This window comes from Xiphophorus hellerii, chromosome 16 (assembly GCF_003331165.1).
Source record: "Xiphophorus hellerii strain 12219 chromosome 16, Xiphophorus_hellerii-4.1, whole genome shotgun sequence".
In the NCBI taxonomy this organism is placed as follows: domain Eukaryota; kingdom Metazoa; phylum Chordata; class Actinopteri; order Cyprinodontiformes; family Poeciliidae; genus Xiphophorus; species Xiphophorus hellerii.
Window position 1 is genome coordinate 1,884,394 of NC_045687.1, and position 16,974 is coordinate 1,901,367.

The 16,974-nt window shown below is 37.8% G+C and overlaps 1 protein-coding gene across 9 annotated transcripts in view; it reads right to left on the minus strand.

Annotated features, from left to right (window-relative positions):
• LOC116735781 (RNA binding protein fox-1 homolog 3-like) overlaps positions 1 to 16,974 on the minus strand; it is a 551,222-nt gene that overhangs the window by 158,115 nt on the left and 376,133 nt on the right. For all 9 annotated transcript variants that reach the window (XM_032587876.1, XM_032587877.1, XM_032587867.1 and 6 more), the window contains one exon: positions 2,051 to 2,160. In XM_032587876.1, coding sequence (XP_032443767.1) covers positions 2,051 to 2,160 — 110 coding nt within the window. The remainder of the gene's footprint in view (positions 1 to 2,050; positions 2,161 to 16,974) is intronic.

A 16,974-nucleotide genomic window follows, 5' to 3' on the forward strand; every position in this document is an offset into this window, starting at 1 on the left:
AGAGTGAAACACAAACTATACTAGACGTGTCAAGAAGCAGATAATTGATTTAATTTAATGCAATAAAAATGATATTTTTGTACTTTTTACCTGTTATAAATACATTTTAATCAGTATTTCAGTTCTTGAGTTGCTGTTTTTTTAGGGCAGAATGACAAAAGTCGGGTATCTTAACAACTAGTTATGAACATTAACTAGTTTATTTTTGCTTTAATTTTAAGCTGATTTAGATAAATTGAAGTTTTCTCTCGAACTCTCACCACAGAGCCGGACGGATCGATTTAAAGTATTGATAATATCGATTCAAAGTGGGCATTGGTATTAGATTGATACTAGTGTGGTCAAATTTTGTTTTAGAGCAGCTTCTTAAATCTATCTCAAAAAATATTTTATTTTGATTTCCGCTGAAATGATCATTTTTTGTCTTTTTTATTCAGAAAAAATGCATTAAGATTTGTTTTGTTTTTCTATTTTTTCTGCTTATCATTTTAACACGTTAAATATTCTGTAGATACCTACAAACTTCGTCCAAATTCTAAAAAACAAACAGAAAAACCCCTAAAAGTCAGAAGTTGGATGTTATTCTGATCTCAGACAATAAAAAGGTCAAACTGGGCCTGTATTTACTGGGTATCTAATTGATACCAAAACACTCAGCTAAAATAATGGCCATGATTTTTAATTTACATGTTTTACACAAATATCTGTAAATGTTATTTCTGCCTGGCCGGTTCTGTTGGCTGTTTCAGGATTCTGAGTCTTTATTGTTGAAATAAAACATTATTTTTAAAATAATATGATCAGGATTTCATCACAGTAGAGTGAAACGCCCAGGAGCCTTCTCTGCTTCAGACAGGGACTAAATCCAGATTTAGGGAATATTTTTATTATTTTATATGATGTGAAAATAAAATAAAGGAGGTTAATTTAGGAAACATGTCTATTATGAACTTGATGGAAGTTGTCTCTACACACAATCTCTTTTTTTTTAGCAGGAAGAGATTTGAAGTGATAAACTTTTATTTAATTTAGTCACAGTTTGCTTATGTTTTATCTGAACTTTAGCGTTAATAAAGTATATTTGAATTTTGAAGTTAAAGAGAACTTGTACAACAAAATTTATGACAAAACAACAAATAAACCCCAAAAGTTCCTGTTCCTCTGTTTTACACTAAATCTGTCATATTTCCATCATATTTCGCTGCACAGACGTCAACAGTCATGATGAGAAGGTTTATTTTTATTTGGAAATGTTGCCCTGCAAGCTAAACCCAACTGGAATCCAGACAGCCTCTCGCATCTCAGTTTGACATTAATTGATAATCAAACAAGCCTTCACATCAGACATTTATGAGATCAGCTGAATTATCTATTTAATGTAACCCAATTATATGCAACCCTCGTGCACCAATCAACACTAATTCCTGACTCATAAATGACAGCTACAGCGACAGATTGAATCAATAACAAACATTGATAAAAAAAACAAAAAAAAAACGTGCAGCCCGCTTGGAAAAAGTAATTAATGGGAGAAAAAGGGCCGAGCTGAATTTATTTTTCTTTGGGAAAATTGTTGTGAGATTCCTGCTTCTGCATTGCAGCAGCAGCAGCGACAAACGTTTCGGTTTCCCTTTAACAATCAGAGTTAAGACATCTGTCATTAATTGTTAACGCCAGCTTCAACTGCTCTAGTTCTTCATTAAAACCATGTAATTATTTAACCAAACATCCTGAATTATTTAGTCAACCCTTTTCTCTGCTACTGGAGGAAAAACTAATTGTTTTGGAGGTAATCTTCTTTAAACAGAGCGCTTTTAGCAGCTAAATGCTAAACTAAGGAGAGTAAATCCACAGCAGAGGTCCTGCTGCGACGTCCTGCACACAGGAGCTAACGTTCAACAACACATGTCAGCAGAACAACCTTCAGAAACAACCCATTACAGGCTTCTGGGAATCCCACACCTGATGTCTGCTGGATCCAGCTCGACTGCGCGAAACTCTTCTGACAAAACGAAGGTAAGTGTGCACAGAGGGGCCCAGCTGCTCTTACCAGTCTCGTAAAGAGGGGCACTCCCAAATGCCAGAGGTGATCGTTCAGCAGTCCGCTGTACACCACGTTCCCGAAGACGGCAATGCTTCCTGACTTACACAACGTGTTTCCTGCAGGGACACACAGAAACACAGGCACACGTCATTGAAACGGACAAGCAGCAGCAAGGGGCAACCGCATGCACTCCAGCAAGCAAACAGTCGGCAAGGAGAGGAGGGAAAAAAACCAGAGGCAAATTAAATCAAAGGAAATCACTGTGCAGGAAGCGAAATAATGGAGAATGCAACATCGATTGTTATAAACATTGATTTTAGCTGTTTATTGACCTTATATATAACGACAAATACACATAGATAGCTCCTCTGAAATCAATAAATGTAGCACTGAGACAGACTGAATTACAGTATGAACACAGACGCAAATCCTCACGCATCATGACAAATACCATCACATTAAAGCGCTTCCACCTTCTGTCTATAACTTTTCTTTATCAGTTTGACTTCGCTCTCTTCTGAGAGGAAACACTTCAACACAGAGACCAGGATGAACTTTACAGAGGCAGGCTGAGTCTCAGTGAGAACAGGAACCAGCTGATAAATCTTTCAGTCTGATAAACCTAGAAGCTTCCTGGTTTTATAGCACAGGTATATTCTGGACTTCGAATCAAGATTTATCAGAAAAAAGGGGGGAAATATTTTCAGAGTTGTGCCCAGTTAATATTTATTGGAAAGTTGAACCTGGGGTCCCTGAACTGGGCACGGCTTGTTGCAGCAACATTAAATGATGTTCTGTTTAAATGTGAACAGCTGGAAAAGTTTTCAAAAGAAATGAGTTGCAATATTTACGATGTGGAAGAACAAAGCGAGCATTCAGACCTGGAGTCACTGTGACACTTCAGCTCCAGCTTCTGTTTGCTCCACATAAAACAAAAGAGACTTTTCATTTAGCAAAAGATTGAAAAGAGAAACGTAATCACGCTAGTATGCAACCAATCAATTTATTTTACTCCAACGTTTTGCACGGATTTATCACCAGTACTCCAAGATAAATAAGCGTGATACAAAAATCTGCTCTGGACTAAAACAACAATTAATTATTTTGCTCCCCTGACAACAGTTCCCATTAAGATTTACCATGTGTAACAGATTCAGGGTCAGCTTGTGATCCCGGATTTAAATGTGATGATCACAGAGAAAATAACAGCCTCAGTATTTGCACCTTGCAGCAGGTGTGCATTAATACACACCAGGAAACACAAAGGAGTTTGATTTATGCTGTAATGTGAAAACAAAGCAGATTTATCTGAACCAAGGATGTCCAAACTGTGGGTCCGGGGACAATTTGTGGCCCTCTGCATGGTTTTGTTCGGCCAGAGCAGCAAATTTTCTCTTCAAGTTCTTTTGAAGACAAATAAAATCTTAATTTTTTTTCTTTAAGGTATGAGAGAAAGCATTTTTCTGTTTTCATTGATAACATTTTCCTAAAAACAACAAGCAGCGTCCTACTTTTGTTGCCAAATGTAAAAAAAAAAAAAAATCGAGGACAATCCAAAAACCTTTGGAAAATATTTATCTGTCATTTAATATGCCAATTGTACAAAAACCTGTTTATATTTTGAATTAATAACGACTTACAGATTCCTTTTCTTGATAAAATATTACTTTGCTTAATTAATAGATTTTGTATATCAAAACAAAGAAAAACAACAAATGTCTTAACAAATACATTGTTTTCAGTTTTAATAATAAATTTAAAAAAATGTGGCCCTATGGGTGAAAAGTTTGGATAACACTGATCTAATTGGACACCGTAGTGAATAATATGTATATATAAGGAAATTTAATTGATGTAATAAAACAAGAAAATCATTTAAACTTTCAGACTTCATTGTAAGAATTCACGGATTAAACATAAAAAAACAAAACTTTTCATTTATTATCATTAGTTGCTTTCTATTTTCTTAAGTTAAAGTTTGCTCCAGAGACAGAAATTACATCCCGCTTTAGTTCAATTTGTAGAAGTATCAATTTAAGAGTGAAACTTTTCTCTTTAACGAAAAGCTTTAAGTTCTGCTGTAATTGGTTTAATTGTGGATGAATCTCCAGCCTTCAGAGACAAAATGTCTGCATGGAGAAATAAACGCCTCTTTATCAACACTGATGTAGCTTACAGTAATTAAATGTGGGCTGATGACAATTATTAATGTGCTTATTTGCGCAAGTAATGTTGGATTTTGGAAGTGAAACTTTTGAAACACACTGTAGATTTTTCTATAATTTACTCAACATTTATAATACTTTTCATTTAAAACAGCAGAAATGTTTGATTTAGTTCTTGAGCCATAATGTCGCATCGTATCAGACGGTTTCACCGGCAGCCTCTGCATGTCTGCTTAGGTTAAAACAAACTGCAGGCGGCAATAAGCTCAGGTTCGTCCCGCTGCTTTAACTTCACATCAACTTTGCATTAAAGATCAGCGGTTTTATTATTTTGTCTTGGAGGAGGCAGATAAAATGCCTTGGTAATGAAAAGTTTTGAGGGTTGTTGCAGCGTTATTTCAGGATGTTCTTGCCCTCATAACCAGGAGGTTGAGGGTTTGGCTCCCACAGCTCCGTGTGCGGGTTCCCACAGTCCCTCCAGCATGGTGGGGGTCGTCGGTGGGGTCAGCGCCCACTGGGACGCGCCTGCAGGGCTGTGGGAGAAGCTGGCTTTAAGATGACCGTGCATTTAGATTTTACCCTGCTGCTGCTGCTCCTGCGGTGAGAACTGACACAAAAAGCTGCAGTTTTTATTTTGTTTTCCCAATAATCAGAAAAAGGGGAGGAAAAGGGAGAACTTATTCATTTAATTAGTTATCCTTTGCTCTGGTATCTACTTTTATTTATCTAATTTTCTATTTCTTTTTTACCCAAAATATCTGTGACCCTTGTTCAACTGAGGAATATTAGAAAATAGGAAAATAATAATGCAAATAAGAGATTAAATAAAAATACATATATTTTCTACCCCACATAAGTTAAATATTTTCATTATTCTTCTTGTGACAACTTTTGATTATGTTCTGTCTTTTGTCTTTGTTCTGAATGTATCATCTTAATGTTTTTATTTGTCTGTCTGCTGTTCGTTACCCGGTTATTTTGCACTAATTTGTTGTTCTGTAATGTTTGTTCTATCTGCACTAATTAGTGAATTAAACAAACAAAAAAAGTGTTTAAGTTTGTATTTATTTACCACTTGTCCTTAAACATATTTCTGTTTTTTTATTGTTGGCCATACTGCTTTAGTTTAAACGATACTGTCGGGTTTTTAGCATTATTTTACATTTTACATTCATATAATTTCTGATCGTTTTTTTCCTGTTGAATTATTTTGTCTCTGGATGAAACCAAATGTTTTCTGTTTTGTATTGCATTGTTTATTCCCTTTGAGCTGCCCTGTATTTATTATTTCAGTTTAAAAATAATGTATTTGTGCAAATTAGTTGGTTAATTAGTAATGTTATTCCTGCTTCTTTGTTTAGATTTTGTTGCTGGTTTGATCTATTTCCTAATGGTCCAGACTATGTTTCTAATTCTGCATAAAACCAGTAAGATTTTAGCTACTGGGTGTAAGAAAACCAATATGGTAAAGAATAAAATCCACCAGGTAGAGCATTGAACAGTCTGCTGATGCTGATTTTCTATCACCTTTCTTGACATTCTGACTACACAACTTCACAATTTGGACCATTAATGGAAAGTTGGGGATGTGCATGACTGTCCATTAAATCCAGATTCACCGTCTCCTGACAGTGTGAGCAGCATTTTCTGTAGCTAGACGTCGTTCAGAAGGACAGAGTTGGAGGAAGCAGTGGTACTTTCTAAATGCAGTCAACTCCCGTCTGTTTGTGGATTTTTCTGTGGAACTTAACTCTACAATATTCATAAAAAAATTGCCAATTTGCAGACTATTTCCATTGAGCTCATATGTATATAATGTATTAAGGAAGCAGACATTTCTAGTTGCAATGCCACTTGACACGTTATTGGCTGCTGTTTGCAACCAGGAGCGCTGTTTAGTTTCCTTAGAGCTGATTGGCTAGAGAGGAGGAAGCCTGGGGATGTTCTGCTGTGGCTTTAAGACAGTTTTCACTATTATGCATATTAAAGGGGTGATATTGTGTAAAATCACCTTATTTCAGCTTTATATCATATTGCCATGATATAAAGCTTTCAATTACTCACTGAAGTCTTTTATAAGCTATTTTAGAAATATATCAGAAGATGCAAATTAACAATTCCATTTCTACATAAGAAAAACTCATTTTATTGCATTAAATGCAGTAACAATATTTCTTTAGTAAATTTGAACCGGGTGTAGCTAAAACCACTTGAGTTTTGGGTGGGACGTATTTACAGACAAAGGTGTTTTTATTTTCACTGCAGAATGTGTTTCTATTTTGTACAGTTTTGGAGTAATTACTGCTCTGAATATGTTGTTTGTTTGAGTCTGTAAGCTCCACTTAACTATTAATCGGTTACTAAATTAGCTGATGATTATTTCAATAATCTGATCAATCATTTCTATGCTGAAAGTTTCATGTGGAATTGGATAAACTCCACACTGATCTGGGTGAATCTGCTGCTTTTTAAATCATTTCTTGTATTATTTTAAACTGTCTCAGATCATTAGATTTCCAGCCGTGACGTCTGAAGCTCTCCTGCATCGTCTCCTTCATAAGTTCACCGTCACTAAGACACTCTGAATTAGCTCAGTGCCAATGAAGGCCCTTCGCAAACAAACACACACAGGCGATGTGAGCCCACCACTTCAACACACACACACACACACGTCCCCCAAGAGTGTGATGTAGTGCACACTGATGTCCCCATGTATGTGATGAATGCAGCACAGAAAACACAGGTCTCCATTGTAATTTCTGCACAAAGGAATGCAGCAGAAAGGCACACCAGGGGTGGAGTGGAGCAGTGCTGACAAGAAGCGCATGCATTATTTAAAAACAAAAGTAAAAAATGCCCATTAAAGTGTCAGCGGTGCTTTCGGCAGTGCTGGCTCGAGCGCAGTGTGCGTATTACTGTTATTAATGGGCCAGGCGTGGGGGGCATTGCTTCGGTGTGATTGCTCCGCTGCTGTTGCTATCTGCAGTTCAAGCCCCCCTCCCCACTTTTCCCTTTTTCTTTCCTTCTGGGTGTGTGTGTGTCGGTGTGTGGGGGTGTGTGTGTGTGTGTGTGTAAGAGAAACAGATAAGGAGCATGATACAGGCTGGGAAAGAGACGCGACAAGACCCTGAGAGCACAGTCAATGAGCTCCTACAGCTAATATCATTTCACATTATTGAATGCGTATTAAGGCAGAGAGGCTCTGTCAGATGAATAGGAGCACCAGCACTTATATCAAATTCTGATCTGCCTTCATGGCCATGTCTGAAAAAAAAAATGCAGAGAATGTAGTCAGCATATTGAAAATAATTGCATACCATTTTTCTTTGCAGTTTAACATCAGGGGCTATACATTACAGCGACTGACACAGCAGAATGAGGTCATTGTGCATGTTATAATTACAGCTGGGTAAACACTCGACTGTCTCCCTGCCTGCAACAGGCAGGGAGACAAGACGATGTAAAGCCGTCACCTTTGAGCCGCGCCGCCATCGCACTATTGAAAAATATTTAACACATCACTCGGAATAAGTAAGCTGAGCAAAATGATCACAGTTTGTTGATCAATTTCAGAGAGCTGTGATGCTCCGAGATCAATCACCGCAGTGGGTGTAACAGACGGCAGAGCCTCATCCCTGACCCATTCTTCCTGAACCAGTTTGTTATGCTGTTATTAATGGTGTTTACATGCAGCGAATAGAGCACATAATCAAATTTTCTAGATTTGCATGTAGAAAATGTCACATAAAAGGGACAGCTTAATTTTCCCCCTCACAAACTCTGCAGAACTGTGGAGCCGGTGGGGTTTTCACTTATTTATTTATTTACTCTCAGTTATTAAAAATGCATTCAGCTCCTCGTGTTTGTACCACTGGAGGAGCATCTGTATTTTTCTCCCATTTAATAAAATCGAGTGCAAACCGGTGACATGTTGCTTAGTGGTTCACGATAACGCTTCTTTCGGCTGTTAATCCTGCTTTTTTTACGGCTCCTCTCAGCAGTTGGGTGTTCTCTCATCTGCAGACTTGACAGCATTGAGCCCAGCCTCTGATTAATTATTAATTGTGTGATTAAAGTGTGTGTTGCTGTGGTGTGTGTTTTAACGGGAGGGGTGGAGGAATGCAACCTGCAGTGAATACTTTGCATTATCTACAACTCTGAGTTTTTATTTCAGGACGTTTAACTGGAGGCATCAAGTTATTCACTCCCCAAATGACCAGCCGTGTAAAACACCTGCGAGAGCAGAACCAGGGAAGGTGAACGTATTGTTTTATTAAGTGAGTGATGTCTACTTGAGTCTGGTTCAATTTTCCTTTGGCTGCAAGTCAAGGCTTTTCTTTTTCTGAAATTTTATTTCGGTGCAGACATGTACGGGGAGTTTGGCCCACACACACACTTCAAGGCTGATGCTGCTACCTGTGTTTCACGATTCAATCCACTTATGAATTATTCTCAACGTCAACACTCGAGCTTAAACTTCAACATTTTACAAACTTTTTTGTATGAAGAAAAGAACATAAAGGCGGATAAAATGAGATTCTGTGCAGCTATTTATTACGTCTGCATGACTTATGCAATCAAGAAAATGCATCGCATTCAATCCATCAGAGATGCCGCATTGATTGCTGAGAAAGTCTTGATCTTATCAAGTCGGCATCTGAAAACAACCATAAAAAATATATACTATTTTTCAAATAAACACAGCTACATCTCCAGAGTTGTTAGCAAAAAAAATAAAGAAGTACTCTCCTAACCTAAAGACAATCTCCTGTAATAGAAAATCTGTTCAAAGCATGTTCAAACTAAAAGACACTGGAAACAGAATATATCTGTTTGCTGAGTTGATAACTTATTTTGGGAAGTTACTCAGATTATTACCATGCAGATTTGAGTGAAACTGATTTCAAGCCAGTTAAAACTAAAACCAGACTTCCCAGATTCAAAGGTTTACATCCTCGGCAACAAGTTGGACAGTAGATTTATTTTCAAACAGTAAAAAATATTAGCATCTCTTTAAATCAGCCACAATCTGAGAACCATAAAACCTGCTAAGATTCCTTTTAATGACCTAACATACCTTAATATGCATTTAAACTCACAGTGGAAATAATTTTAGCTCTACTGCAGAAGCTGACATCAACAGTCTTCCTCATGACTCTTTGGGTTACAGCCAATCAGAGCCAAGGAAACTGAATGGTCCTCCAGGAATGGCTGCTTTACAAATGCTGGCCAATGGGGGGCAAGTAGCATTTTATTTCAAATATTTTCAATATATTCTATGAAGAACAAGAAGAATTTCTACGAATGATTTGGAGATACGTCTTACATAAAAAATCTGCCAACACTGAGCTGTGGACAGAGGGAGGGCTACTGAATAACATCCTTATCTTCTTTTGTTACCATAGGTTGGTTTTTCAACTGGAACATATTTTAGATGGATTTTAATTTGCTGGATATTTGGGTCAGGCTCCATTCAGTTTCAGTAGCGGCTGATTATATTTAGAGTGACGTTTTAGCTCTTTATCTTGTTTACAACTGCACTGACAATTTCCACATGAACAGCTTGAAACCAGTTTAAGATCCCGAGAGCAGGTAATGGAACGTTACGTTAGGAGAGGCACTTTTTGCCATTTGTCTCATAGCCTGACTGAAGGAAATTAACAGAAATAGATTTAACCAGAACAAAAGGAAGACTAGAGAAATGACCCACTAATTAACTTTCATAGTCTTATGCTACTCTATGCAGACATCCTGTCTACACCAGTTAAGATTCACTCACACCGGCATGCCAAACGCTTGACATGACTTACATGAAATGAACTAGAGATTTTGTTTAAATATACATGGTTCAGCAAATAATTAGTTTACTACTGGAGACACCAATAAATTGTGTGTAGATAACTGGAAAAGAAAAAAATAAGACATTAAGATCATAAATAACTCTATCCTTTCATAATTAATTTTTAATTTCCTGGTTATCCCAAAGCACAAATACAAAACAGAGACAAATCATTAATAATTTACTTACACATGAACCAAATGCGTCTTAGATCTGCCAACATACATGGCCAAAATAATCAGTGCCAGCAGCTTCAGGAAACCATGTTACCAACATTAGTTATTCATTTACATGTCAAAAATATATGATAAAAAAGAAAGAAAGGTTTGCATTGATTTTTATGTGGTAGAATTTTGATAAAACAAAGTAAAGTGGCATAACTGATATTCATTGACTGGATGTTTATATGAATGTTCTTTTAAAAAATGAATTCAACCAGTAAGATATATTTAGAGTTTATCAGTGAAATAAAAAAGGTAAAAATACGAAGCTGGACTAGTGAGTGGATGTTTGCGAGGACTCATTACTCAGCAGTAAAAAACCTCTTTGGCTCTTTGAAAACTGGATCTTTGCTTTCGTGTTTAATGGGTGGACAATTTTTATTGTGGGACAACAGGAATTTACTGCAATAAAATCATCTTAGTAAATAGTTTTAAACTGAGATTCTGAAAAGATCAAATTTAACATGAATGGAACAAATTTCCAAATCTGAATCACTTCTTATTTCTACGTCAGAAGCGAAACGGAAAACAAACAAACAATGGAAGTGAGCAATCTTAGTGAGGTGCTGGAATTCAATGCAACTGGTCATTTAGAAGTGTGGGTGTGTGTGTGGGCGGGGGTGGACGGGCGTGTGTGTGTGTGTGGGGGTGTGTGGGTGTGTGTGTGTGTGTGTGTGTGGGGTGCCCCCAGCTGATGCACTCCACCCAGCTCTCATGGCTTTGCTGTTGGAGGTTGGTGGCTTTAAGCTTTTCAGCTCCCGAATGCGCAGCTCATTTCTAGCAAAGAGGCACATTGCTGCAATGCAATAAGGGAAAACAACACTTTTAATAATTCAGGCCCTGAGACCGTGATGGGGGGTGGGGGTTGTGATGGTGTGGGGGGGCATCTTAAAGTACCGCAGAATGGCTCATTTAGCTCCTGCTACGCATTATTAAAGTTGTATCAAACTCCCCCCACCCCCACCACCTCCCCCCCGGGTCTTTCCCAAAGTTTTTTTCTTTCATTTTCCTTTCCTCTTTCCCCTAAAGCCTTCGAGGTAACCAATAACAGCTAGCAACATTTATAAACGACACAGTATCCTGCACCTTAGAGGGGAGGTAAACAATGGTGTAGCTCTTAATCTCTCTTTCTCCCTGTCCTCCCCGCTCACTAGTCCTCCGGTCCGAAATTTGTCAGTGCTTTATCCTGTTTGAGCTGTAATACAGAGCCTCTCGCTGTCCAGATTATTTTCTGCCTGAGCTAAGCCCACAATGCATAAAATATGTGGGGAATGAACCTTGTATGGAATCAAATTGAGTAATAAAACGGTGCTCACTGTGGCACTGATGGACGCATGATGGTACCGTTAAGGACGTGTTCAGCGGTACCGTAAATTGCCTCTGAGCGTGACGGCGGTTTCCACGGCAAAGGAAGTAAATATGAATAAAACACACAGGAAGGAAAACAACTGGAACGCGTTCAAATGCAGATGTGCTTTTATTTCCTCCCCGAGGTGGAGAAGGATGACATTAACTCCTCAACTTCCACAAATAAAACCAGTCAGATTCATCCAGAAGTTGGACTTTATGTGTAGCTTTACTGTTAAAATAATCATTTTAACCCCCTGACTGTCTGATGCCATCTTTCTGTTTCTGCCCTTAATAGCTTTATGATGTTTAAACCCAGTGAAATATTCAACAGTGCCACTTTCAGTTTTTCATGCCTGAGTCATTCCATCAAAATAAAGTGGAAACACTCCTGATGTTTTGTACATTTTTTTTAAAATATATTTTTTCTAAAATTTCTGCTTGACATATCCTGGAACTGTAAGAGCTGCACAGCAGACTTAAAGAGGAATTAAATTCAGCATCATTTACCTAATTTGATGTTCTCACCTCCAGAGGTACGCAGGGTTTTTTGTGAACTCAGAGAAACTGAAGTGCCGTTTATTAAATTTTCATATCTGTCTTCACTCATGTGGAGGTCGTCAGCTGTTTTTCTTTGTGAAAACTTGACATTTCAGAATTACCGCGTGAGGTTTTCAGCCGGCAACAACAAATTATAATTACAGTAATTTATGATTGCTGCTTACATTGCACAATACAATGAAAAAGGGAAAAATAGCTTATTAAAATGTCCATTTAGGATATATAAGCCATAAAACGCTGCAGAGATCTTAAATCAAAGGCCAGAGTGCTGGAAGAGACGGACGGATGGCAGGAGGTCAAGGCACAGAGGGAGACTGGGGAGGACTTCAAATCCAGTTTATTTGACTTTTTATAAGAACTTTTTATTTGTTGTTTATAGTTTTTATGGGCTCACATTAACCATAGCTTGCATTTCACCAAGGCTCATATCGCCCACTGCGCCTTATGAATGTATGAAAATTTCACACATTCTGTAAAAATCAGAAATAAGAACAATAAACATTTTTAACAAGTCTTAAATATCCTCAATTCCCCGCCTAATGACATGAAGCCTCGTTAACACAACATGACGCCCAACAGCTGAAACAGATGCAGCAAAGTACATGGAAAACTTTAATTCAGGAATTCGATTCAAATTGAATTCCTGAATTAATTCCTCCTTTAATGTCTATTAAAGGAGACATATTGTGCAAAATTCATATTTCGAAGATTTTTGTTTCTACTGCTTCTAAAAACAACCAAGGTGCTTAAATAAACCACCCAGATGTTTTTTAAATGTCTGGAAAATTAGCCGTTTCAAAAACTTCCCAACTGTTGAGTTACAATCGTACAGCGCCGTTACCTAGCAACCCCAACCAAGCTCCAGCACGTTTGGTCAGCTGGTTTTACCGCTGTACAATGGCTGCTGGAAAAGACAAGAGTTTTATTGATGACCTACCACCCCGAAAGCACTTGCTGCATTCTGGTTTGTTGTGCTGGAGGCTCCACGTCTGCTTTTCAAACATGAACAGTTGTATTGTTACACATCTGTTTGCAGTCATGAGTTGAGTTGCAGCAGCGACTGATCTAGCAGCAGTTTATCTGGATTTAAAGTGACAGGAGGCCCTACTACGACTCATTCTGATAGACGAAAATCTTATTATATAAAAATGACTTTGTGAACATGTTTTGTTAGTTAGGCTTTGTGTTTTTGACTGTATCTATGGTAACGTGTCTGACTACAGCTGTTCATTTATTCCTGTAAACCGATACTAGTATTACTAGTAGGTTTGAGTGTAAACTTTAAGATGATTTATGCAAATATCTGAGTTGAAGCAGGATTTCTAAACACCAGCTGCTTATTAAGCCCCAACAATGTTTATAAATGCAGATCTTCTAATTACATTTATTTACCTACATTTATTGATAAATGGGTGCTATCAAAGCAAAGAGCAAGATGACGTAATAAGGGTATTATTGCAGAGTTCTGTCCATAACTAAGCGAAACCTCTTCAGAGCTTTCAGTCATCGTATTTGCAGCATGTTTATTGGTTGTTGGTGTGTCTGAGCCTCTATGAGATGGAAAATGTTTTTCCCCCACAGACTCAGGGAAGAGCTTTAGCCAAGAAAACATCAGTTTGACAGAGTTTCATTCACTAGAAACTCAAAGAACTGATGCTAAACAAGCAGGATAATTGCTCAAATGTGGAATGAATATAACACAGTAGTCTTTATTTGATATATTAGACATTATGGTTGCAACAAATAGTCTTTAAAAAAAAGTGATTCAAATGAATTGGTGTTGATTTTGGATTAGGAGACTAAATATGTGCTTCAAAACATGAAACAGATGCAAAAGTGATGAGTTAAAATGGTTTATGGAACAGCCATGTTACTAAAATGATAACACTGTAAAATTTTTGGCTCAAACTGGTTTTAAAAAATTGGATTTTAATCATTTTTACATTTATAGCAGCAGCTCTGACTTAGCTTAGATTAATTCCTCCCTTTTCCTGACGCTTATTGCAGGAAGAACACTAACTACTCATAGATACTCCACAAAAACCCACCAAACTAGTCAAAATAAAAATGTATTTAACTTAGCCTGGCATCAGTGCTGCCCAAATACAAGCTGTTTATGACTTCCAGTTTCATAAATTGTCATATTTTTCCTATTGGATATTTCTAGGGGAATGTGGGACTTAGATCCATGCACAGATTTTTTGGTTTCCTTTTGCTTTTCACCAATCAGAGAAGTTCAAAGTCTGAGTAGAACCTTTATGAATGAGTCTACCTGAGGCATGAGCTTCAAAGGTTATAGAGTTTGGTGGAAGCATGACTATATAACTAGTATGAAAGTCTCTGATTTTTATTCTGTGATGAAGTCACAGGTGGGGGAGGTTTCTGATAACTTTATGAGCTCAGAAAAAGCATAAACCCAAGAGAAAAAATAGATATAAAAGGTGAAAAGGTGGCAAAAGTAGGAGCAAAACCAAACTTGTAGGCCTTTCAGCAGCTCATGTGGCTCTCCATCACAGAAAAAACACATTAAACCTCTCTATGTTCACAAGCCTTTTTAGCCAAAATGGATTTGATTCTGGAAGATCCAATAACAGAAAAACAATGCGGCATTGGATTACAAAACACAGAGGGAGACGGGCGGCGTTTCCTCGTAAGGATGCCATCAATCCAGGAGCTCTTATCTGTGTTGGTGTCACCATGTTTCTCCGCTGCATGTTCACATGCTTACAGGTTTTAGTGGGGAAACCACTATCATAAAACAAATCGCTTTAGTTTACAGATGGCTGAAATCTACATTTAGAGAAACAGACATGGTCGTTGCTCCCAGATCCCAAATATGGAGGAATGCCAAGGGCCATGTGTGGAGGGAATGACATCAAATATAAACTTTTTGTTTGGAATAATTTCCTTACAATGGAAAATGTTAAGCACAACAACACAAAGAATTTGTCTTTTCATAACAAAGCTTATTTAACAGGTATAACCACGTTTTCCAGTGACTTCAGCTTTCACTTAATTTACTAAACTTTGCTAAATATAGCAACCATTTTGAAACACAGTGACCCAAATCCAGAGAATAAATGTATTCAACTGAAACAAAAATAATTTAAAAACCACATATCTTTCTTTAAATGCAGCCAAATTCCACAGCACATCAACATGTTAAGGTGTCAAAGTTAAGCTAGCATAACTGACCTACTTCCCTCTCTTGCTATTTTTCTTTATTACTTTTTTTTCCTGGTCTGGTTAGTTGTCGCTGTATTGACAATTAGTAGCAAAGCACTGCGTCTCTTTTTCTTTTATATATCAGGCCTATATTTAAGATTTAGTGCGTTATATTGACAAGTTAACAGCTAAAACCAATGCTAATCATCGTTTCTGAGAAGCCCTGGCCTTAGAGATAGGATAGGTTAAAGAGGAATGTCATAATGTAAGAATCCAGATTTGACTTCCATCAAAAGAAGTCATCTGAAGTGGTTCATCCATTAGCTTAGCATGCCCCTTCAGGGCACCTTTTCTGAGGTTTTCTGGGTTTGTCTCATTGGAAAAGAGACCATGAGGAGACCCAGAACTGACTGGTATTTGCATCTTTGGATTACCAGAAGTCTTTCCAGACTGATGTTGGATGAGTGGTTGGATGCTTCATTTGGTTAGGGTTAAAAAAACTAGATTAAGCACAGCAAAATATCGCAATAAAATAAAACATGAAAATGCACTGAAGGATGTGGTTACGATGCTGACCTACATTTTACAACCTCTTCATCCATTAATGGCCTAAAAAGCCATTTTGGGTATTTTCCTCCCCAGACACCTTAGATATTCTGAAAAGCACTTTTTAAACTCAACACAATCTGACAGCTCCTTCTTCAAGAGGTTCAACCACCAAAGAATATCAGCGCACCTCTATAAACACAATTTGATGAGGCTCCTTGAACATCAAAGTGAAACCAGTGCAGCCAGCCAGCCTGAACGTCAGGAAAACCAGTCAGTCAGCTGCTTTGTCTCCCGCTGAGTGCCAGACTGACGTTCTGCAGCCATCTAAGCTGACTAAACACAGAGCCCCCTTTCTTCAAAGCTATGCAAATTAGCCACGTTGCTAAGTGGATTCCTCTCCTCTTTTTTTTGGGTTGGAGAGCCAGAGGCCCGATTAGGCCTAATTTCTATCTACAGAATGTATACACACTTTCATACAGGCTGCATTTCTGCCTGTGGGGGATTCTTGGTGGTCTTCTCATAACACAGGCCTGCTTAAATAGATTGGTTGTTGAATTTAACGTGAAAATAATGTATTTTTTTCCAACTGTAATGGAATTAAAAGAGGCTAAAAATAGAGGTGGGAGGAAGCTAATAAAGATCAAACCGGAGCTCAGACACAGAAAGGCTGTAATCTTTGACTGCAGAGAACATGACTGCTCTTTGATTGTATTACATGCACTGCGCTGCTCAAAGTGAGGCGGGATTTCGTTTTTCATTGTTTGGAGCCTAATGAAGGGCAAGTGTGAGGCTGCAGCAGATAATATTCACACCACCAGCAGACTAAGAGATGGATGAGCAGCTCTGGTGTTCGAATATCAGAACCAAACTCAGTTTTAGACATTTTCTTTATTTAAATCCACTGCACCATCTGCTGAAGCACCTGCACGTCAGGCAGCTTTTTATTTTAAATTAATTCAAACAAGATTTAAATAAGTTGGATATAAACACACCTGTCTGCAGATTTCATTCCTGCCCCTGTTTGACCCACATTGAATCACTTCAACATGTCATCTTTTGGTTTTGATGCTTATTGTTCCTGAT